We start from the raw sequence: 23818 nt of genomic DNA, 5'->3' as shown, positions 1-23818 counted from the left end.
AACTATAACCGATAGTTATCGGTCGGTAATCGGTTAAAAATTCTATACCGATAAGCTTATCGGTCGGTTAAAAATTTTTTATCGAAAAATCGATATGACCGATAAGCTATTTTAATTTTTAATTTTTTAAAATTTTATATTTATTATTGTAGTGGATCAATAAAAATAAAAAATAAATAAAAATAAATAAAAAAAAAGAAGCTTCAATAAGGTATTTTAACCAAAAATATGCTCTAAAATAACTAATTTTTAATAAGCTATTTTAGGCTTTAGCCCAACAAAACGTATTTGAACCTCTAAAACAATTAATTTTTGGCTCAATTAGCAACCAGTAAAAGCCCAATAAAAAGCCCACAAAAGCCTAAACCGATTTAACCGACCGGTTAACCGATTACCGATATGACCGATAATTTTCGGTTAACACTTCTTATCGGTCGGTAATTGGTTAGGATTTGGTTAACCGATAGCTTATCGGTTAACCGACCGATAAGCCCATTAACCGGTCCTAACCGACCGATACCCAGCCCTAGCATTTATAACCCGATGAGTTATTAAGGTTCGCCCTGTTTCTTTTAGTAATTTGATCAGTTAATTGCTTTGGATCCCAATCTCCCATGGCATGATCTTTTAGAGTCTTTTCATATATATATATAACGGATAATTAAAGTCCACTTAACCCCTTCAAACTACCACCTCAATAACAATCTACCCCAAAAACTATCAATTATTACAATTTATTCCCCAAATTACCAAAACAATGATAATATACCCTTCAATGCTAGCGAAATAATGAAATTACCTATCTAAAATTTTCAATAAGACAAAAATACCCTTAAAATTTGAAAAAAAAAAAAAATAAATTTTAACATTTTTATTTTTATTTTAGTAAGAGTAATTTTGTCATTTTATTAAAATTAAAAATACATTGTCATTATTTTGATAATTTGAAAAGTAAATTGTCGCAATTAATAGTTTTGAGAGTAAATTGTCATTGAGGTGGTAGTTTGAGAGGGTTAAATGAACTTTACTAATATATATAACCCTTTCCTATCCGTAGATCCTTAAGAACATTCAATATGGCAGATGTTGTCACTAAAGAATAGCTTAATCGGTTGAAAATCATGCCTCATAAAGCAGCGGTCTTTAGTTCGAATCTTCATCCTCCTCTTATGCGAACATGTCAAATATATATATATGGCAGATGTTAAAGTTGAAGCTTAAGTTGATATACTGCAAAAACTGCTTACGTAAAGAAATATTAATTTACTTTTGCTTGTATTTGATTTGCTTAAATAAGAGAGAGATTATGTTTAACATGTACTCAAACGCCTCTATTTAAAACTAAAATAAATAAAAAAATAAAAAAATAAAAAGCCCCTCTATTACATGTAACACAAGGACCACGGCACATGCTTTTTCTTTTTATTGTTGGGTCCAAATGAAATTGAGTACGTGAGGCTTACTTTTCCAATAATAATAGGCTTTGTTTTCATTTACGAAATGAATCCAAAAGAATAAAATTATTAGTTTGCAAATTGTAGAGGTGAGGACACCAAGAGCGAGACATTTGAGAAGGCTGGATCAAAACCCCTTTGCAGTATAACGAATTACGTCTCAGGAAACAAACTTGTATACACCTGGTGGTCTCATCCAGCCAGGCCATTGATCTTAGTGAAGGAGCCCCGCCCCGTTAACGGCCAGCGCTTTAAAGGATAACACCCTGAAAGTGGAACCCAAACTTGTAAATTTGATGATCAAAAGAAATGCTTATGAATTAATCGTGAATCAGATTGTGACAAACCAAACAATGAATGACAATTGTGATTTATCCATACAAAAATAATAACAATAATAATATGAAAAAAAAAAAAAAAACACGAGACTGCAAGCAAGAGAGAAGAAAACAAAGAAGTCGTGATTGGCCATCAGCATGTTATTGTAAAGCAATCACCTTTCCCTGTCCAAGTGGATTTGAACAATCTCTGCAAAAAATATTTCCACCAGCAGCTTGGCCGAGAAAACACCTAATCGAAACACTAATCACAATTTCTAGTGGTTGTATAAACACTAATCACAATTTCAGACCATCAATCTGATTCGTAGTGCTTATAAAATCCTAATCAATTAAAGAGGGTATTGGCAAAATATTATCAGACTATAATGATGCATTTATAGAAGGAAAAAAAAAAAAATAGGGTTTGGTTCCCATTGCTAATGAATGCCTTGGTAGTAGGTTGAAGTCAAAAGTCCTGGGTTTGTTGTGCAAGTTACATTTGGAAAAAGCTTATGACCACATAAATTTGGACTTGTTATATTTGATGTCGTGCATAGGAAATGTGCATTTGCAGGTGAATGTCTACTTTAGTAAATGGGAGCCCAACTGGATTTTTCAGTAACTTCTCGTGGGCTATGACAATAGGATCTTTTATCCCCTCTTTTGTTTGTCATGCTAATTAAGACTTTCAGCCGTATGATTAATAGAACACTTGAGGGAGGTTTGGTGTCAGGTTTTCTGGTGGGGGAATGCAAATAATTGAGAGCTACTGATTTCCCATCTTCTGTCAGCGGATGATACTATAATTTTTGTTGGGTGAAACTGGAGGAGCTTCTTTCTTGACAGTGTATCTTACTTTGTTTGGAGGCAGTCTCAAGTGTGAAGGTGAACTTGGGTAACAGTGAACTGGTTCTAACTGGGGAGGTAGAAGATGTGTATGGATTAGCACAGTACTTGGTTGTACGGCAGGCATCCTTCTAAAGACCTGCTTAGGCTTACCACTTGATTCACCTTGTAACGCTAGACCGGCTTGGGATGTAACTGTTGAATGAATGGAAAGGAGGTGAGCAGATGTAAGAAAATATACTCACCCAAATGAAGAAGAGTCACATGAAGAAAAAGACTATCTAGTTTAGCTACTTTATATTCGTTTTTCGCATGCCGGTAGGTGTTGCCAAGAGGATAGCAAAATTGCAATGAGATTTTTTTTTTTTTTTTTTCTGCAGAAAGATAGGGAATGAGGTGAAGTACCACTTGGTGAGTCAGTTTATAGTTTGTTCCTCAATCAATCTAGAGGTTTGGATATTAGGAAAAAGATTAGTACTTTTAACCAACCTGTTTTGGGGAAACGGCTTTGGCAATAAGACATGGAAAGGGATCTTTGAAGAAGGGTAGTTTACGCAAAACATGGGAAGCCTTGGGGTCACGGATACTCTGTTGATGTTAGGTGTGCCAACTTCAGAAAGTTAAGTCTCACGTCAAGTAGGTACATTGTGAAGGTAATACATGAGTGCCAAGTCCTACACTAGTTCCTTAACGGTTTTGCTAAAAGAAGAATTGGGAATTGGAACGTTATAACTTGCATTGTCAAACTAGAGGAGGCCAGGGAATTTTTGGGCCAGAGAGACCTGCAGGCCACACGAAGAGAGTTAGTGATGAGTTGAAGACCAAGCCGCATGGTAGTGCCTTGTTCTCTGCAAGGATGGGCTCGAATTCTTTAGACATGGATGGGGTGGCCGAGCCCAATAAGGTGAAAGTCTCAGGCCAAGTTCGTCTTTTAGAGCCAAGCTTATCTCAACCCAAGAGTTTGGGTGTGGAGGCTTCTTCAGTGGGCTTGACCGGGGCTCTTCCACTCAACCCAATGGGCTCAAGAACTCGTGAGCAGCCTCAGGAGCATCTATCCCTTCTCAGGTAGCCAATCTGCTAGGATGAATTCTAAAAGCCTAGGCCCTTTTAGGCCACATGCAGCCCAGATTCCAAACCAGTACCGACCAAAGCCCAAAGAGTCTTAAGTAGAAAATACGATTAAGTGCAAGGAGCTCACACTCAGGCCTTGGCAAGGATGGGTCTTCCCTCTGCCTAGCCAGCTGGCTTTCCAGTGGTTTCGCCACTCCATCACCACCCCCCCTCCCACCCCTGCGATCAATGTAGACCGTCCTGTTGGTGACTGGAAGGGGAATCAAGTCAATCCTGAGAACTCTGTCGACGGTTTTATGTCAAGGGTGTCTCCCTCAGCCATCCACCTGTAGACGCCACCACCTAACAGAGTTTCTGTTTCTTGCCCAGACCGCACCAGTGGTGACCCAGAAACTAGTATTTTGGATGTTTGCTTGTAAGATGCTGGGGTCTTTGGTTGTGGGTATTTTGGACGTTTGCTTGTGACATGCTGGGTCTTTGGTTGTGGGTTCACCTTTTTGGCATATATGTCGTCAATGAGGTGGCTATTGTTCCAAGTCTTGGCACAGCAGTTTTCGAGGGAGATCCTAAGGTCTTGGAGTGGGCCTTAGAGATAGGAAGAGTGTCGATTGCAGGTTTGAATCTTAGGGTCCTTTTCCCTCCTTTGGCCAACAATAAGGGGGAAAGCAGTGGTGCCAGAAAGGAATTAGAGGTTGTCTGGTCATCCCTATCAGAAGGTAGGCAAATTGGGACTTCCCTGACCAGCTGTAGTGAGGACAAGATGCCTACTTATCAGAATTGGTTCTCTACTCAAGGAAAGAGCCTAGGGACAGCAAGCCATTAAATATCAATCACCTTGCTGTTATTGAAGGGCCAGTTTTGCCTATTTCAAATTATTCAGATCGGGCATTTCAGGAAGTTAAGAGCTTCCGTGGTGGCGGCTTTGATATTTAATTGATGGCTTTGCTTACTACCATTGAAACAAGTCGAAATCGGAATGGTCTGGACAGTCCCACAAGTTCTCTTCCTAAGTTAGAGAACAAAAGGCACCATGAATTAAAGAGGCTAGCTTGTTCTATCAATCATGACCTTAAGGGAGGTCAATCTAGTAGAGGCAAAGGTAAGGGCCCCTACTGTTTCCTTATGAAGCCTAAGATTCTGGCTTATAATGTACGAGGGTTGAATGAGAGCAATAAGAGGTTGAGGGTCAGGAATCTCCTTAAGGAATGGAAAGCTGATATGGTTTGTTTACAAGAAACCAAACTGGAGCTAGCATCTAGGGGCGTTGTGCGCAACCTTTGGGGCTGTCATCATGTGGATTGGTGTTTTTTTGGGTTCAAAAGGAACTTTTGGAGGGATGTTGTTAATGTGAGATAGGAGGGTAGTGAATAAAATTGAGTGTGTGGGAGCATTTTTTGTTGTCTTATCTTTTAGAAACATAGATAACAGCTTTGGGTGGGCTTTCACGGGTGTTTATGATCCTAATGTTGACAATGACAAAAAGAGTACTCTGGGATGAATTGGCTGGATTGATGAGCCAGTGGAATTTACCATGGTGCATTGGGGGTGATTTCAACATCACCCGCTACCCGAGTGAGAGATCTAGTGACACCCGTTCTTCCCCAGCTTGTCGAAGTTTCTGAGTTCATATTTGAGAACAGCTATGTGAGTTTCATGTAATCCTCTTGTAGGTGGAACTTCATGGGGTCTAATAATTGTGATCCTCCATCATAGCCCATAATTGACAGATTTCTTCTCTCTCCTAACTGGGAAGCCCAACTTCCTGATGTTTCTCAGAGGAGGCTCCCTAGACTTCTTTTGAACCACTTTCTGCTACTACTTGATTGTGGTGTTGTAGCAAGAAGCAGAGGGTATTTTAAGTTTGAGAATATGTGGTTAAAGTCAAAGGGTTTCATGAAAAATGTGAAACTGTGGTGGATGTCTTGCAGTTTTCAAGGTTCCCCTACTTTTGTCCTGGCGTGCAAACTGAAAGCTTTGAAAGTCAACTTGAAGAAATGGAATGTAGGAGAAATTTGGCAATGTTGAGAAGTAGAAAAAGGTTCTTCTGGGTCAACTTCGTGATCTTGATGTTATTGCAGAAGAAAGATCCCTATCAGATGTTGAAAAGGTGCAAATGTTGAGATTACTAGTGACTTTGAGAGGATGTCTCTTTTGAAAGAAGTGTGTGGGAGACAAAAATTGATGGCACTTTCACTAAGTGAGGGAGACAAGAATACTAATTTTTTCCACCGAGTGGCCAATTCAAACAGAAGGAGCAACACCATTAAATCCTTAGTTATTAATGGCGTTGCTTCTTCAAACTCTATAAAATAAGGGACCAAATTTTGTAGTTTTTTTATGGGGAGGTTTCAAGGATGAGCCCAAGTTCCATTTGGTTAGTTGGCACGAGGTTTGTTCTCCGATTGCTGAGGGAGGTCTAGGGATTCGAAGCTTGCGCCTTTTCAATCAAGCCCTCTTGGGGAAATGGTTATGGAGATTTGCAAATGAGGAAGAAGCTTGGTGGAGAAGTATCTTGGTGGCTAAGTATGGGGTGGTTGGCGTTCAAATGTTCCTCGTGGAACGCATGGGGTGGGGTTATGGAAACACATTTGTGGGGTTTGGAGGTCGTTTCGTTGCCACTTCAGATTAGTTCCCGGTTTGGGGGAGAAGGTCAAATTTTGGGAGGATTGTTGGTGCGGCGAGACGCCTCTCAAAGAGGTTTTTCCGGGCCTTTTTAATATAGCCCGCAACAAGGATGCTTCTATTGCGGATATCCGGGAGTGTGTAAATGGGATGGTGCACTGGAACGTTACTTTTACCCGTAGTATCCATGATTGGGAGGAGATGGCCTTAGCCTCTTTCTTCTCGCTCTTGTATTCGTCTCCGATCCGGAGGGAAGGGGAGGACCGAATGTGGTGGATTCCTTCAAGTAAAGGGAAGTTCGAGGTCCGTACTTTCTACAGGAGGCTTGCCTTTAAGGAGCCTAACCATTTCCCGTGGAGAAGGATTTGGCGTACTAAGACTCCTTTGCGAGTGGCGTTTTTTGCATGGTCGGCCGCCCTTGGGAAATCCCTTACGCTGGATAATGTTCGGAAGAGAGGTATTGTTGTGATTAATCGTTGTTGTATGTGTGAGGCGGATGGGGAGTCTGTGGATCATCTCTTCCTTCATTGTGGGGTCGCGCGCAAGTTGTGGGAGGTCATCTTCTCTCGCTTTAACTTGAGTTGGGTTATGCTTAGAAGCGTCATGGAGATGTTTGCCAGTTGGTGGGCGGGAGGTAGAACTAGTAGTGCTATGGTTTGGAAGATGGCTCCCCTGTGTCTCCTTTGGTGTCTTTGGAAGGAAAGGAATGCGAGATGCTTCGAGGACTTGTCGAGGAACCTCGAGGATCTTATTCACTTCTTTTTGTACACCTTATTCACATGGCCAGCCGGTTGGCTTGCTCCTTTAGTGATCGATTTTTCTGATTTTCTCTTTATGTTCTCTTCCTCTTTCTCTCCTACTTAGTCGCTCTCTTGTATACTTCTTATGTACTTGGGTTGCGCCCCTCTGCGCTCTTAATGCATTATTACTTATCAAAAATATTTTGTAGTTTTACACTTACCTTTATTCAGAACAATTCAATAGGCGGTCTTCATTTTGATTCTATCAGTTCTAAGGAGGCTTTGTGGACGGAAAGAGATTTCGAGAAGAGTGAGGTTTTAGACTCCATCTTTATTGCAAATGATGCCTTGATAGTAGAGTTAGATCAAGGGTCTCAGGTGTGCTTTGCATATTGGACCAAAAGACTTGATAGCCTGTTACAACACCGGTTTTAGCCTGTTAGCTAAGACTTGATAGATAATTTTATAGATGCCACCCACCACGCTAACTGGATGAAACTCCTTTATATCCACCACCTTGTCTTTCTTAGGAATAAGGGCAATAAAAGTGGCATTGAGGCTTCTTTCAAACTTACTTGGAGCATGAAACTCATGAAAAACATTTATGAGATCTTTAAGAACCTCCCAACAAGCCTGAAATAAGACCAAGGAAGGATTCGTGTTGTATCTGTTGAGGAGATGTGGCTTTGGGGAGAAATGGTATGAATGGATAGCACAATGCATCTCTACACTGTGTTTCTCTGTGTTGGTTAATGGGAATCCATCCATTTTTTTGATAGCTCTCATGGCATGAGACAAGGGATGCTCTTCCCCCTCTACTACTCATCATTGTCATGGAGGCTCTGAATTGTCTGCCACTGTGAATGCAGGGCTTCTAGTGTCTCATCTATTATTTGTTTGAATCAATGAAATGAATTATTTATAAAAAAAATAGAAAGTAAAAATAAAAATGTATTATTTGTGGATGACACCCTATATTTTTGTGAGGCAAGTCATGATCATCCCCATCATTTGGGATGTTTGTTCTGATGCTTTGAAGCTGTCTCAGGGTTGAAAATTAACTTGGCTAAATTAAAGTTAGTCCATGTTAGTGCCATGGAAGATGTTGGAGACTTGGCTAGTATCCTTGGTTGTATGTCCTCTTTCCCTATGAAGTACCTGGGTCTTCCATTAGGGGTTTTGTTTAAGGCAAGATCTATCTTTTTTTTTTTTTTTTGATAAGTAAGGCAAGATCTCTAGGATAGCATTAATGAAAAGATAGAAAATTGTTTGGCAAGTTGGAAGAGGCTTTATTTATTTGAGGGTGGTAGGATCACTTTGAATTAAAGCAATCTTTCCAATTTGCCTACTTATTTTTTGTCCCTCTTCCCAATCCCGGCCGGAGTTGCTAACCACATCGAGAAACTTCAATGAGATTTAATGTTGGGCGGGGTCAGAGATGAGTTCAAATTCCATCTTGTTAGTTGGTTGAAGATTTGAACTTTGATTCCTTCAGGCGGTTTGAGGAATTAGAAATTTGCTTCTTGTTTAACTGAGCTCTCTTGAGGAAATGGTTATGGCACTAAAGAGGGAGGCATTGTGGAGATTGGTGGTGGAGGTTAAATACGATAGCATGTGGGGGTGATTGGTGCTCCAATTAGGTTTTTGAGTCCTACAGGATTGGGGTGTGGAAAAACTTTAGGAGGGGGTGGGGGTTTTCTCTAGATTTGTGAGATTTGAGGAGGGAGATGGCGCGAAGGTCAAGTTTCTAGCATGATGTCTGGTGCAGTGATGAGACCTTAAAGGCAGCATTCCCAGTGTTATTTAGTATTGCTCACTTTAAGGAGGTCTTGACGGTTCGATCTGCAATTTTCTAACAACACTTTACAGTGGAATATCACCTTTATTAGATCAGTGCATGATTGGGAGCTAGAGGTGGTCTCATCATTCTTTAATGTGTTGCACACTCTTAGGTTGCGATGAGGTGGCAATGACAAAATTTGTTGGATCCCCTCCAAAAGGCAGACATTTGAAGTCAAGACTTTTTTTATCATGTGCTTATTAGCTCTCCCATTGGCTCTCTTTCCTTGAAAGAGCATTTGAAGAAATAAGGCACCCTTGATAGTGGCACTTTAACGTGATGGATTGGTGTTGTATGTGCAAGAAGAATGGGAAATTTATTGATCTTCTGCTCCATTGTGAAGTGGCTAAAGATTTGTGGGCTTCAATTTTCTGTCTATTTGAGATAGAGTGAGTCATGACCCAACAAGTGGTGGAGTTGTTAGCAATTGGAGAGGTCAGTTTGGTTGCCACCGCAATATAGAAGTTTGGAGGACTATTCACATGTGCTTGATATGTGGTGCATTTGGAGAGAACATAACGCTCGAAATTTCAAAGATTGTGAGAGAACAATGTTGGAGTTGAAAGCTATCATGTTAAAGTCTTTTTATATTTGGATGGTTGCCTGCAATAGTTCCCACCTTTCTAATTTTCTAAATATTTTGGATTTGAGTTATTCTTCTACCTAGTTGAGTGTCTCTCTTGTAACTTCGTATATACTTGGGTTGCCCATTTATACTTCTAATAAAATTGAATTACTTAACGAAAGAGTTGGAGAAGGAAGCCTAAATTATTTAGGAGCAAAGCATGGACTTTGATTGTGTCTCATGTGGACTTTATGGCAGTATAGGAATAGCAGACTTTTGAAGGGATGGAACTTCCTACATTTTTAGGGGATGAAGGAAAGTCGAGTTTTTGAGATTTTTTTTTTCTTTTTTTGGATTCTTTATATTTTCATTTAATTTTTGCAGATACTGTAATACACAGCCTGCGTAACCTCAGTTCTCTAACCCGGTTTAATTAGTTTGCCTATCAAAAAGAAAAAAATATGAAGTTTTCCTTTTCTATACTCACTGTGTACATAGGGGCGCCTTAGGCTTTTAATGATAATTGTTGTTTACCAATCAAAAAAAAAAAAAAAACAATTAGGAAGCCAAACCAAACAAGGGGTCAGACCCACCAATAGTCAGCCAGACATCACTTTAAAACTCAATTACCATTCATAGCGTGCAAGTAAAGTTGGGTTACTGGATAGGAGAATAATCAGGTAAACTACTGCATACTACTACCACATCTGCCAAACAAGCAAAAGAGATCTTCTCTTAATAAAAAAATTAAAAAATTAAAAAAAAAAAAAAAAAGAAAAAGTGGGGGGGGAGGGAAGGGGGAGAGAAAGTCCACATACCCCCTCAAACTACCACCCAATCAACAATGTCCTCCCAAACTTTCAATTAGGACAATATCCCTCCAAAATACTAAAAATTGTCTTAATGTTCCCCCTAATGATGAAAATACTCTTTAACAAAATAAAAACAAAAAATACTAAAAGTTCTAAAAAAAAAAGAAAATTAAGGGTGGCAAATTTAAAAATAGAAAAATAAAAAATAAAATTTTTTAATTTAATTTAATTAATTTTTTTTTTTTTAAGATTATAATTTTTTTTTTTTTTTTTAATATATAGGGGTATTTTTATCTTATTGAAAAATTTGTATGGTCATTTTTGTCTTTTTGCTGGCCTGTGGGACATTAACAATTTTTTGAATGTTTTGGGGGAAGCATTGTCTCAATTAAAAGTTTAGGGGCATTGTCAATTCAGTAATACCTTGAAGAGGAGTGTAGACTTTCCCAAAAAACAAAATAGAGAAAATGTCAACTTTAAATCAAAATACAAAAATAAAAGACAGAATAATCTAATGCATACACATACCTCATTGATGGATGGATTGCAGGAGGAGAAGATTTGTAGAGACAATGGGTTGTAAACCTGGAAAGCGAAACATATAAATGTCAAACACAGATGAAAACATACTGCAGACCAGGCAAGACCAATCATGCTATATACCAGATAAATATGAAGAATATGGATTTCGCACTTGAGAAAAAAAAAAAAAAATTGAGTGAGATTTGAAACATAAATCTTCAAATGAGTACCAAATTTATTAAAATTACTACACAAATATGAATAGATTAAAAATTGAAAAACTCAAATTCATTAATGTCATTCAACTGAAAGGAGCAATCATGCAACATTTTTTTATTGTTATAAGTAATTCAATCACATTAGAAAGTGTAGAGGAGTGCAACCCTAGTACATAAGAAGAATACAAGAGAAACCCTATTATGGAGAAAAAGATGAATAAAAAGTCTAAAAAATAAGGAAAAAAAAAAAAAAAAAAAAAACCTAGAGAATTGCAGACTATTATTTTTTTTAATAAGTACTGTAATATCATTAATAAAGCGTATAGGGGCGCAACTTTAGTACAAAGGAAATATACGCCGCTATCCATGTATAAAGGGATTTGAACATAATATTTTTGAGCTCGATCTTCAAACCTCCTTACATTTTGCTCTCTACAAATGCACCACATTAAGCACAAAGGAGCCAACCACCAAACTTCCAAAATATTACTTCCCACCGGAACTCTCCAACAAACTAACAACTCTCATACCCTTCTAGGCGTAACCCAATTAACACCAAAAAGATGAAAAGTGAACTTCCTAATTCTCAGGCCACTTCACAGTGAAGAACATAATCAATGGACTCCCCACTCTTCGTGCACGTACAACACCAATCTACCACAATGACATTCCTCTTCCTCAAGTTATCCAAGGTCAAGATTTTTCCTAATGTCGTTGTCCACACAAAGAATGCCTCTCGAAGGAGCCTTAACTCTCCAAATACTCTTCAATGGAAAATGAGAACTAACAAGAATCGATAACACATGATAAAAGGACCTCACTTCAAACTTTTGCCTCTCGGATGGGATCCAACATATTTTATCATCACCTCCTAGCTTCAATCTGATAGTACAGCAGTTCACAGAAAGAAGAAACCAAATCCACCTCTCATTCATGCACTAGTCTGGTAAAATATATATTCCATTGAAGATTTCCATTACAAAACTGCATGTGATCTAATACCCACGCATCCTTACAACATGCAATACTAAACAAGTCTGCAAAAGATGTCTTCAAGGGCTGATCCCCACACCACAAATCATGCCAAAACCTTATCCCGGTCCCCATCTCTCATCTCTGTTGTGCATACACTTGTGACGGTTGTGCCCCACATTGAAGAAATATAAAAAACAATAGTACTTAACATACATAATTGGACCCAAGCCAATTAGCTTAGACTTTTGGCTAGAAGTGATGTTATAATATGTATATTAATTTACTCTTCTTTTTTTTATAAGTAATAGTCAAGTTTTATTAAGCGTAAGGCGCCCCTACGTACACCGGAAGTATACAAGTTGAAACACTTAACTACAAAAAAAAAAAAACAAAGCTTACCCACATAAGAACCCCAACAGACCCTCAAAAACAAACACCTAGAGAAGCCCAATAGCCCGCAAAACCCCCACAAATCGTTGACTCCCTTGTTTGACTCTTGTTTGACTCCCTCCTTGTTTCTCTCCCCAACAACCTCAAATCTAATCAACTCGAGAAAACTCCCCACCCCCTCCTTATATATTTCCTCACTCCAACTCCAAAGAGCCCTGCTACCTCGTTGGAACACCAACCTCTAATCAAGCTATCATATTTAGTTTCCACAACCAATCTCCACAAAACCTCCTTCTTTATAGCATTACAGCATAACCATTTTCCCAAAACAAGTTTTTCACCCCCAAACCACCTAATTTCAACGAAGAACAGAATCTCAACCAATTAACTAAATGGAACTTAAACTCATCACAAATTCCACCCCATATAAAGTCCATAGTTTTTCAAGACGATTAGCCACGCCTGCAGGAATAGGGAAGAGAGAAAAAAAAATAAAAATTCTTTTGATAAATAATATATATTCATTCAAAGCATAGTGGGACGCAACCCTAGTACACAAAGAGTATCCAAGAAAACCTCTACCTCATAGAAAGACAAATAATAAGTAGGTATATTAAAAAGAATGTTGTTTTATCAAAGTCAATCGACCTTTCTTAGGCAGATAAAGCCTCGTCCAACTAGCCAAACAACGTTCCAATTTTTCTACAATAAAATTCCAAATAAAAGCATCCATATGAGAAGCTCCCAAGGGAAGACCCAAATACTTCATCAGCAAAGATGCCGCTCTACAACCAAGAATACTAGCCAAAGCTTCTACATCAACCACATCTCCAACAGGAACTAGCTCGGTTTTACCCAAATTAATCTTCAACCCCGAAACCACTTCAAAACATAAGAATAGACATCGCAGATGACAGAGTTGTTTATAATTTGCCTCACAAAAAATCAGAGAATCAAATGCTCCCTTAGCATCATAGTTGATGGAGCATTCTAAGTACATAAGCTCCCTTTTACCCTTTGCCTTCTAGGGGGTAGCCTCTAAGGTGACATTGATCCCCTCACACAAATCCCCCATCAACGCCCAGTCCAAACGGGTGGCAAGGGGAAACCACCTAGAGGGTAAGGAAAATCTCTGTCTTCCCCACCCTTGAAATCTGTGTCCTCTTCACTATCCACTAATTCTGAAGATGGACTAAATCCAATCGGCCACTTTTGGGACTGGACCAAGCAAGTCACCACACCAGAAGAGACAGGCGGGGCACTGAACGCCGACATTTCCTCGGCGATCAAGCTATCGTCTACTTTCAAAAATTTGATATCTCTCATCTTGCGGTTATAGCACTTCACGGGTTGAGGAGTAAGGTCAACAATTATTAATAAGTTATTGCATCTATCAAACATATAAGTTATTGCATCTATTGTTTGATAGATGCAATAACCTATTAATAATTGTTGAACATACTCCTAAATAAATCTCGCTAAATATAATTGAATATGGTCATACACATACAATTAGTTGCAAACAACATGGACTGCCACTACTTATCCGCAAAAAAGAAAGAAAAAAAAGAAGGGGAAGAAAAAGGTGGACTGCTACCTTAGAGTTCTCAAGGGACAACAAAACAATGTCAAAGGACTGCAAAACAAATGACCAGAAATCTACATATAACATGTAGTACACAGATGAGGCAAAACCCACAGTACTGGATTTAAGAATAAATTTTAGATAAGAAACTACTGCAAAAACTGACAGGTCTACATCACAATAGCTGCTTCACGTCCTATCACACTGGGACAAATAAAGAACACCCAATAAATTAGCTTACTTGTAAAAATATTCCATAGAAGGGTCATAAACGCTCTTGAACATATCAAAAGGTTTGTTTCTCATCATGCACCTTTTCATGAATCAAAATGATTGCACTCAAGGTTCTCTAATTAATTGGAAGCACTATTTTCAGCAACCAAACAACTGATAATGTGGTTCACTATAGAAGTTCTAGTCTTAAAATTCCGGACACACAGGAGTTGATGTTTCTTGTGATTATTTACATGCAGTATAATAGAAAACTCGGCTTCAACAAACAGCATATAATCTACCCTCAAAAGCAACTTTTTACAAATAATGCCCCTAGATAGATTATCCCTTGCTTCTAGGAGATTCTTTGCTTTAAAGGCAATGTCCATTCTTAGTTATGTATTTCATTTTCACCTTAATTGATATTGAAATTATGTTTCATATCCCTTGCTCCAAATTTTGACAAAACATAGCTACAGAAACTTGCAACCAAGAAGAGATAACCAGAATAACAGCTACGATATGGGAGGGAAAAAGACCAGTACTGCAAGTAGCACCCCATCAGTCAAAATTTGCCCATCAAAACAGCAAGTAAACATCAATAGGTCAGAATATTTTCCAAATAGCTTTTTCTTTTTAATTTTTGATCCGTAAATATACTATTCAGCCGCCCATATGGGATAGAAGCTATGACCTTACTGTCCACCCCTACTAGTGGACAGTAACATTTAGCCCAAGGACCATTTTGCAATATCATCAGAATAGCTTCCATGGTGCAAATACCAAGACAGCACTTTTTTCTCAGTATTGAAGCGAGGACCCAACAGAAAAAGGATAGAGAAGTAATGTAACGGCATAAAACCCCAGGTCAATTATGATCACAAGTAGTTCTTTACCAAATGTGACTGACAAGTGGAACTAACATACACACACACACAAACAAAAAGAGAGAAAGGTGTTTTCTATGGCACAACCAACAAAAGGGCCAAAAGAGGAAGATAAAAAGAAAAGGAAAAAAAAAAAAGAAAAAGAATTTCATATAAAAGACGGAGTCTTCGGAATAGTAAATCACTTACTTGACCAAGAAATCTGCATCTCCACTGCTGATCGTGCCTTGTCAATGAAAGCATACCTCACGCAATGAATAAACCTCACTTAATTCTTGGCTGCATTTCCTCTAAAAGATACGATACATGGATAGGAATCTATTTATTGAAAATATACTTCTCAACCTTAAACCCACTCACAAAACCTATGGAGGTACAAGAAATTTCCACTGCATGAGCAAAAGCATCTTTTTGTCCCTGCCCCCAAGGTAAAAGCCTGTATCTCTTGTAATTTACTTCTATTGCTTTACAGATCTATACTTGCGAGTGGTTTGTCGTTCCTAATACAATGACCAAATTTGGCTTCACACAGCTCCTAATCAGAATGAGCAATAAACTGGAGCAAGATGAAGCGGCAAGCTCGCAATTTGGATGTGGGTCGCCATGGACAAAACAAGGTTGAGAGAGAGGAAGAGATGTTTTATGTGGGCACAACTAACGGGCCAAAAGAGGAAGACCAAAAAAAAAAAAATAATAATTAACATTTAGAAAACAGAGGCTTTCAGATTGACAAATCACTTGACCATGAAACTCATTCTGCATCTCCACTGCTGAACATGTCTCGTCAATGGAAGGATACCATTCTTGGCTGCTTTTCTTCCGAAAGCTATGGACACAGATAGGAATCTACTTATTAGAAAATAAACTTCTCCTCAAACCAAACCCCACACACAAAACCTATGGAGGTGAAAGGAAATTTCCAATGCATGAGTACAAGCCTGTATCTCCCCACCCACCCCCACCAAAAAGTGAGAATTAAAAGCCTGCAACTTTTGAAATTTACAGATCCATGCTCACAGGTGCTCATAGTTCCTAATACAATGACAAAATATGGCTGCACACCACTCCTACTCAGGAGACATAAACTGGAATCTCGCACTCCAAAGAAGAAAGAAGAGGGGGGAAAAACAAACCTTACCAGCCATTGACAAAATGAGAAAGAGAGAGAGAGAGAGAATCTAGAATCCTTTTTACAAATTTGACCTAGGTAATAATGATCATATCATTATTGAACTACATACTGACTTGACAAAAATAGACAATTCCTAAGCCCAAATGTTGGCTGGTTATCAAAACCAAGATTTTTCTGATAGCTAGATCAGAGCCTAGCTAGAGCTGACAATAGAACTTCAAAGGATGAGATTTGAGGAAGAAATAATTGATAAGTGTTTTGGATTTTGAAAAGAGTTAAGAAAAAGGTAAAATTGAGAATTGATTTGGTGGGGATGACATTTGAAAAAAGTGTTATACATGGAGTCCACAAATGGAAATTCTTTTGGTAAAATTTTGAGTAGTGTTTTTAAAAAATAAAAAATAAATAAAAGAGTGTTCCCCTAATATAAAAGAAAAACCACGGTAATTACACTCCACAGTGGTGGTGGCAGCCACCGCAGTGTCCACACCAGACTGTCCTAGCAGCCACCACGGGACTGCCGAACAAATTGAGCGGCCACTGGAGGGTCACTAGACATTCCTAGTGGCCATTGCGGGGCTGCGGGAAGTTCCTGGCAGCCACCGCGAGGCTGTCGAAAGTTCATGGTGACCACCATGGGGTTACCGGATGTTTGTGGTAATTATTTTTCGAGAACTATTTTGTGCTATGTTTTTTAGAAGTATTTTGTGAAAAGTGTTTTGAGAAAAGTGGCGGTTTATTTTGAAAAGTATGTTAGTGGTGGGAGCCACAACTGAAAATCTATTTGAATAACTAATATTTGAAAAGAGTGTTAAGCTTTTGAGAAGCAAAAACAGTTTTAAAAAAGTTTTCCAAACAGGTCCTAAGCTTTTTCTTGAAGAAGCAACACGGTTTACTAAAATCAAACATTTTCTTCTCTTCATTGCCTCAAGAAGTCAACAAAGCTACTAAACAAATCAAAATATCTACAGATAGAAGAGCAGTAAACAGAACTGTAGCCTAAGTACACATACATGTCCACACCTATGGAACCATAATGACAAAAAGTGTCAACTGCCAGAAGTGATGGTGAATACCAGCAGATACTGGCCTCACTTTAAAATCTATAGCAATCGCTATGAAAATAATATAGAATTAATTAATTTGTTATTATGTTATACTTTTCCTTACTCTAGGGAAATAGTTTGCAGTTCCATGCACTGGTAGCAGTAATATAATTTACATATTGCATATGTTTATAGTAGTAGAGAACTTTGTCTTTATAGGTAATAAATTCTTTGAAAGAACAAAAGAGTGCACCCAAGTACATGGGTGGTACACAAAAGAAATGCTAAAAACCACAACAACAAACAAAAATTATATTCTAAAATTACAAAGGTCTAGGGGATCCAAAAAAAAGGGTGATGATAAGCTACTAGTAGACATCAACGACTCAAACAGCAAACTCTCAACTGTACAAGTAAACCTCATCCAGTGCGTTACTAGCAGGGCTAATAAACAACCCCTTAATCTATGTTTTTCCTATGGAAATTAATTTTTATTAGTTCTCTCTACTACTACATTTTCACTACCCAACAGAAATAGTTCACGAATTGGTATTATTAATACAATTTGTTCTCTTTTTTACACATTCAAAACATATCTGATTGAGAATACACATCAACATCCTCTTCAAATATAACAAAAAATAAATTACATGCTTTGATGCTAGTAGTAATTGTACATGCACCCACATAATAAAATGACCGATCACAACATTAAGAACAAGACTACCTCACAAAACCCCAAACTCTATCAAAGGTGTTAATCACAAGAAGGTGCACAATATTATGTGATTACCAGTTGCATGTAGTTGACCGGAATAGTTGAAACAATGTTTTATTAAGAGATAGGTGAAATTAGTTTTAGGATCTATTATGCATTATTTTATTTTACTATTATAAGTAATCAAATTTTCATTAAAAGCGTAAGGCGCCCAAGTACATAGGAAGTATAAAAGAGAAAACACCTAACTATTATGCATTATGAAAGAATTAAACTCCAAAATTACTACTGAAGTGTTTTTATCTTATGGCTATTAGCGGTCTCCTTCACTTGCCTCCATGAAATTTTCAATGAATCAACAAATAGCATTCTGGAGATTTTATGTCACTTAGCAATCAACCAAAATCTAGTTACCATGGATTGGAAACTTAATGTATGGCCATAGATATGTAAAAAATGCTGAGGATAAACGGATATATGCAAATGCAGGAGTATAGTCCCATGTGTCAACAATGTGATGTCTAATCATTCACAACACTATAAAAATATTAACAGGTTGTTGGGGGACGTGGACGTGGCCGCGGGGAGTATTTAAGTGCCAGAATGGAGTACACAGCAGGTCTAGCCTTCACCCATACCCATAACCTCCTTTTAGCACTAACCATGATGATCACAAGGATCCTGGTCCCAGCTCCTAGGAACTTTATCAGACCTTTGCTACAATATTATATAAGAAAAGCAAGCTACTTTATCTGGCATGTCTGCTAAAAGTAGTGTACTGCAGAGCAACATTCCCAAAGTCAACTGCTGTTCTGGCTATTAATAACCTTAGTTTTCTTCCTTATTCAAAGGAATATTAAAAAGAAAGGAAGAAAGAAAAGCACTCCTCCTATAGGAAATGACTTCCCAATGTGAGTAGGGGCTTGCTGTAACACTTGGACACGTCCTTTAGACAGAATAATCAAATAACTTATATCAAGGTGGGTGCATTGTAATTTACCATACAAAAAATAATAAAATATAAATAAACCACACTGAAACACAATAACAGATAATAGAAGTAGGTTGGAAGATTTGCATCAAGACACCAATACAAAAATACCATACTGCACCATCAAGCTAATGCAAATTGTCAATTTTTCAGTACAATTTCAACAATAACAAAAAACACAAATATATAAGCAAATGTCCAAGATTTATCACGAAACAAGACTTCCATCCCAGACCTAAGTATCTAATAAGTAGCAGGCCAAGATACCAGTTAGAACACAGCTTGGCATGATAGCGTCGAGAAAAAATCTATCTGTGTCCTTGAGTGCGTTGTATTTCATAGGCACTCCAGGAACCAGGAGTGGGCCCATAATGAGGGAAATTTTCTGCAGCAGCCTGTGCCTGTAAGTTGTGAAGAAAGAACAACATATGCAATATTTAGAAAGAAGACATACAAACAGAAGATGCAGGTTATTCACATCCATTTATATAATATAGATAATAAAGATATGCAACCACACAGAAACACATAAAACATGTATAAAATAGAAAAACTTACTGGATTCAAGCCATAGCTAATAGGATAAATATTTCCTGCATAACCTGCTTCCGGATTGCCATAATTCACATTGTAGCCTGTCCCTGAATAGAATAGAGACATGAAAGATAGAGCCATAAATAAATAAACTTCAACGATCGTGAAGAAATCAAGCTTCAAGAGGAATTTCTTTTTTGATAAGTTTCAAGAGGGATTATATCAGCATTTTGTGATTAATGCATCAATTTAATAAAAGGAAAAATTAAATAATCAAAAAACCTGGACTCATTTATCACTTAACAGAAACAACTCATTATATCAGTTTGTTGAAGAAGTTCTTTGCAACTTTTTTTTTTTAATTCCAACATCTTACATCATGTGTTGACTCACTTGAACCTCACTCGAGCAGATTTGAAACGAACTCCAGTTTCATAAAAGTAGATGCAAATATAGCAACATGCTGCCACATAATTTTATTCAAAAGAAAAGTCTATCAAACCCAAACAATCATAGAAGGTCTAGACAAGTAACACATAAAGCCCTGTAAACTGAAAGAATTCTCTTCTCCTTTTTTTTTTTTTTTTTTTTTTTTTGAAGTATTTTTTTTATAAGCAATCGAAATTTCATAAAAAGCATAAGACACCCTAAGTACATGGGAAACATACAAGAGAAAACACCTAGCTAGTAGGAGCAAAAGGATTCTTGGAAGCATAAAACCCGGTAAACTAAAGAGTCATCAATTTGATTAAAAATTTCCTACAGCTTCTAATGACAGTTTGACAATCTTTTTCTTGGTAAGAATTGAACAAAAAAGCAAAGAAAAGGAAAAAATTTTGAACCTAAGAATACCGCAATTGCTTCCGGTGGGCATAGATTTTGACATACAACAAAGGAAATGTGAACTTTCAAAATAGAGTTGCACACAGCTCCCTAAACCTCCATGGTTATCCTCAGACTTCTCAACTATACAATTATTTGCTCTTCAGGAAAGTTTTGACTATGTTGTTGATCTATGCTTGTTAGTCTTTCTTCTCCCTTCTCCATTCCCTATTTGGCTACCAACTTCAATAAGTTCGCATTTCTTATATTCTGTGAAGTGGGCGTGCGGGGGGGGTGTTGGTGAAGGGAGGGGAGGAGATGCAGAGTCATCTTTGAATTCAAACCAAATTTTCAACCAGATAAATCTCAGAGGAGTTGCATACCTGGATTCCCAACAGCAGCAGCAGCACGAGCTCTCTTCTCTGCATTAGCAATCTCTGCACGAAGCTTCTCCAACTCTCGAGCCATTGAGAGCAATTTCTTCTCCATCAATTGACCATGTTCATAATTCTCTGCATATCCTTTCTTCTCATACTCAATGGCAGCTCTAAATGCCAACAAAAGAAAATACAAATCATCAGAAATGAACAGAACCATAATAGGAACATAAACTGAATATCACACCAAGAAAAAATAATAATTTGATGTAAACTAATACTTTGCACGCTGCAACTCCTGCTTCATAGTCTCAATTTCCGCTCTTAAAGCTGGTGCCTGTTGCAAGTCTGCTGTAAGTCTAGCCATATCTTGTGTCATTGCTTGTACCTGACCGCCTAGCTCCTGCCTTCCAACACTAAGGTCTTTAATATCTGCACGAACTTGAAGAAGCTCAGCACGCATGGCCTCCACCCCGCGAAGATCCACCTCCAAATGAACAGACTTCTCATACAATTCTCTCATCTGACCGTCCTTCTCTGCCCGAAAGGAATCTGCAAAGCGACCCATTCTTTGCAACTCATGCTGGGTAGCTTCCAGTTCCTGCTTAAGAGCAACATGGGTAGCAGCTAGCCTCTGGTTATCGACTAAGAGCCCCTGAATGTCTTGATACTGAGCATCAAGACCCTCCCGAATTATTGCAGGATGTGGAGGGAGAGGTCTAGGACCACCCATTCCAAACTGCGATTCTCTCATCTCCTCGAGTAGAACTGGATGGGGTATTGGTCCGACACCTCTGCCAAATGGCGGTTCATGGACCGCAGGGGGTAGTCCAGCATGAGGCGGTCCGCGATTTCTTCCAGACATTATTTCTCTCAAGAACTAATAGTTAAACTTTCCAATTGATGGACCTGAATAACAATTTGAAATTTCAGTCAACTTGGAGATCTATTTACTCAAAACTAAACCAAAACAAAAGAGTAACAAACAGATAAATGAGCAGAATTGAAATTAAATCTTGCAATGATAAGATTTCATAATATTACTTATAAAAAAAATGATAAGATTTCATTTGTAAGGCAAGGAAAGAGGTCGTTGCAATCACCAAGTCCACAAATTTAATCAACATATAAGAGAATTAAGCTGAACAACTAATTCTTAAGCTTGGCTACAAAGAAAATGCTAGAAAATCCTAAATCAACCATGTAATGGACCCCGTAGATGACAATCAAAAAAGGTTTCGGAGCCTTCGTTTATTTCCACAGAAACAACACCCGAGGATATTTTATCCAAGAAATACATATATTTTCAGGCCTAAAATTCATAATAACAATCCTAACCCAACGTTATAGAAAATTAAAAGTAAAACTTCGGAGAACCCAAAGCCCTAACTATCTGTTTGTGAAAGCTGCGGAAACGAAAAGAAAATCGCAATCACATTTCAGATTTCAGATATTCCTTACTTTGCGACAGCAGGAAAACAAAAAGAAGAAACTGAAGGGAGTTCCACTATCCCAAATCAAAAGGCAACATCAAACACAAACACAAAACACCCATTATCTTTTCTTTTCCTTTTCCTCCGTTTTCTCAGCAGCTAAACAGAATCAATCCAACTCCAAGAATTGATCACAAAGAAGCGCTAAAAAGAAAAACATACATATAGAGAGAGGGTGTGAAATAACAGACCTTTGAGTAGCGTAGGGTTTGGAGTCGTCGGTGGATTGAGAGAGTCAGAGAGAAAGCGCTCCCATGCCGCAGTACGATTGGAAAACCTAAGCCAACAAAATGCTGTCACAAGATATTAAAAGAACCTTAAGAAAATTGGTAAGAAAAAAGATTTCTCAGCAATTTGATTCAAAGAGGAGCAGACGCACCACATTAATTAATATCATAAAATTCAATATTATACCTCATATCTATTAAAAAAGTTCACTTTTGTAATAGGGGAAACTTTATTTACTCAAACTTTTTTGTTTTTGCATATATTTTCATTGTTCAAAAACTCTTACTTTGATATATTCAACTTTTGTTTCCTTCCACTTTGTCCTTCCGTTAGGATTTTTCCTGCTAATTAAGGAGTGTGGAATTCCAATCTTGCCCTTATTTTTTATTAATTTTTTTTTTTTTTTTTTTTTTTAAATCTTGACCCGTTTGGTTTACCAGTGAATCTAATCCACCCATATTGTGACCCATGGGTTATATTATTATTATTATATATTAAAAATAAATAAATAATAGTGAGTCACAAGACTCACTGGAGGTCACTTTGTGACCACTGGGGGTCGGTGGGTCTTGTGACCCCCGTTGGGTCACAAGTGACCCATCGGCGGGTCACAAAGTGAACCCCGGTAGGTCACTTTTTTATCATTTTTTATTATTATTTTTTTAATATAATAATTATAATAATAATTTTTTATTTATAAATAATGATAAATTTAGAATTTAAAAAAAATTTAGGGATATAAAAGACTTTTACTTATTTGACCGTTTGATTTAACTACAAAATCTTAACGGAATGGGCAAAGTAGAAGGAAATAAAAGTTGGATACATCAAAGTGAGAGTTTTTGAACAATGAGAGTGTCTGTAAAAAACTGCAAAAATTTAGGAGATAAGTGAAGTTTCTCCTAATTTTTTTTAACATGATTAAACTATGTTTTACATTAAAAATAATCTTTAATTTTAAATTTTGATTTTTTTAATCTAAAGTTGAATAATTAATATTTGATCATTATCGGTAATTAAAAAAAAAAAAATCAAAAAGCCCAATGACTTGGAAAAAGTTGGAATTTGTTTTAGGTAAACGTTTTAGAATGTGTTTTCCACATTTTGGTTGTAACTTGACAAAAATAAAAATAATTTAAAGTGTTTTATATTTTGAGTTGTAGATTGGGATCTCCGCAATGGCCTCAAAATTGCACATACCAAATTTTATAAATCTGAATCGTTAATATCATCTAAGAGCCACCATCAAGCCACGTGTCCTACTATAAATAAATTAATAAAATATTATTTACATTTAAAAAATAAATGTAAAATAAAATAATAAAAAAATAAAATATTATTTACATCTAATAGCCACCCCCTGTAAGGCCAAATCCAAAAAATTTATCGCTAGAGATATTTGATTGAAGCTGAAGCT

General features: G+C 37.4%; 1 protein-coding gene across 3 annotated transcripts; it reads right to left on the bottom strand.

The window, feature by feature from the left end:
* Positions 1 to 1248: 1248 nt before the first annotated feature.
* Positions 1249 to 22542, bottom strand: LOC132173761 (protein FLX-like 1). 3 transcript variants are annotated; one of them, XR_009439347.1, is made up of 7 exons: positions 22365 to 22542; positions 20962 to 21589; positions 20687 to 20850; positions 19506 to 19588; positions 19183 to 19348; positions 10799 to 10855; positions 1249 to 1720 (listed from the first exon to the last, which is right to left on the bottom strand). XR_009439347.1 is itself a non-coding variant. In XM_059585358.1 (5 exons), the coding sequence occupies exons 2-5, from the start codon at positions 21543 to 21545 to the stop codon at positions 19256 to 19258; spliced, it is 924 nt and encodes a 307-aa protein (XP_059441341.1). In that variant the 5' UTR covers positions 21546 to 21589; positions 22365 to 22542; the 3' UTR covers positions 19038 to 19255. The 3 variants fall into 3 exon arrangements, 1 of the variants encoding a protein (XP_059441341.1); XR_009439348.1 differs by having other exon boundaries at positions 19215 to 19348; XM_059585358.1 differs by lacking the exons at positions 1249 to 1720; positions 10799 to 10855 and having other exon boundaries at positions 19038 to 19348.
* Between the last annotated feature and the right edge of the window lie 1276 nt (positions 22543 to 23818).

This window comes from Corylus avellana, chromosome ca3, assembly GCF_901000735.1.
Source record: "Corylus avellana chromosome ca3, CavTom2PMs-1.0".
NCBI lineage: Eukaryota > Viridiplantae > Streptophyta > Magnoliopsida > Fagales > Betulaceae > Corylus > Corylus avellana.
This window is presented reverse-complemented; position numbering and strand designations above follow the sequence as displayed.

Coding starts and splice junctions, on each gene's coding strand:
- LOC132173761 (XM_059585358.1), bottom strand. CDS start 21,545: ATGTCTGGAAGAAATCGCGGACCGCCTCATGCTGGACTACCCCCTGCG. Junction 20,851..20,961: donor CAGGAGTTGCAGCGTGCAAA/GTATTAGTTTAC, acceptor GTTGGCATTTAG/AGCTGCCATTGAGTATGAGA. Junction 19,349..19,505: donor TTAGCTATGGCTTGAATCCA/GTAAGTTTTTCT, acceptor CACAACTTACAG/GCACAGGCTGCTGCAGAAAA.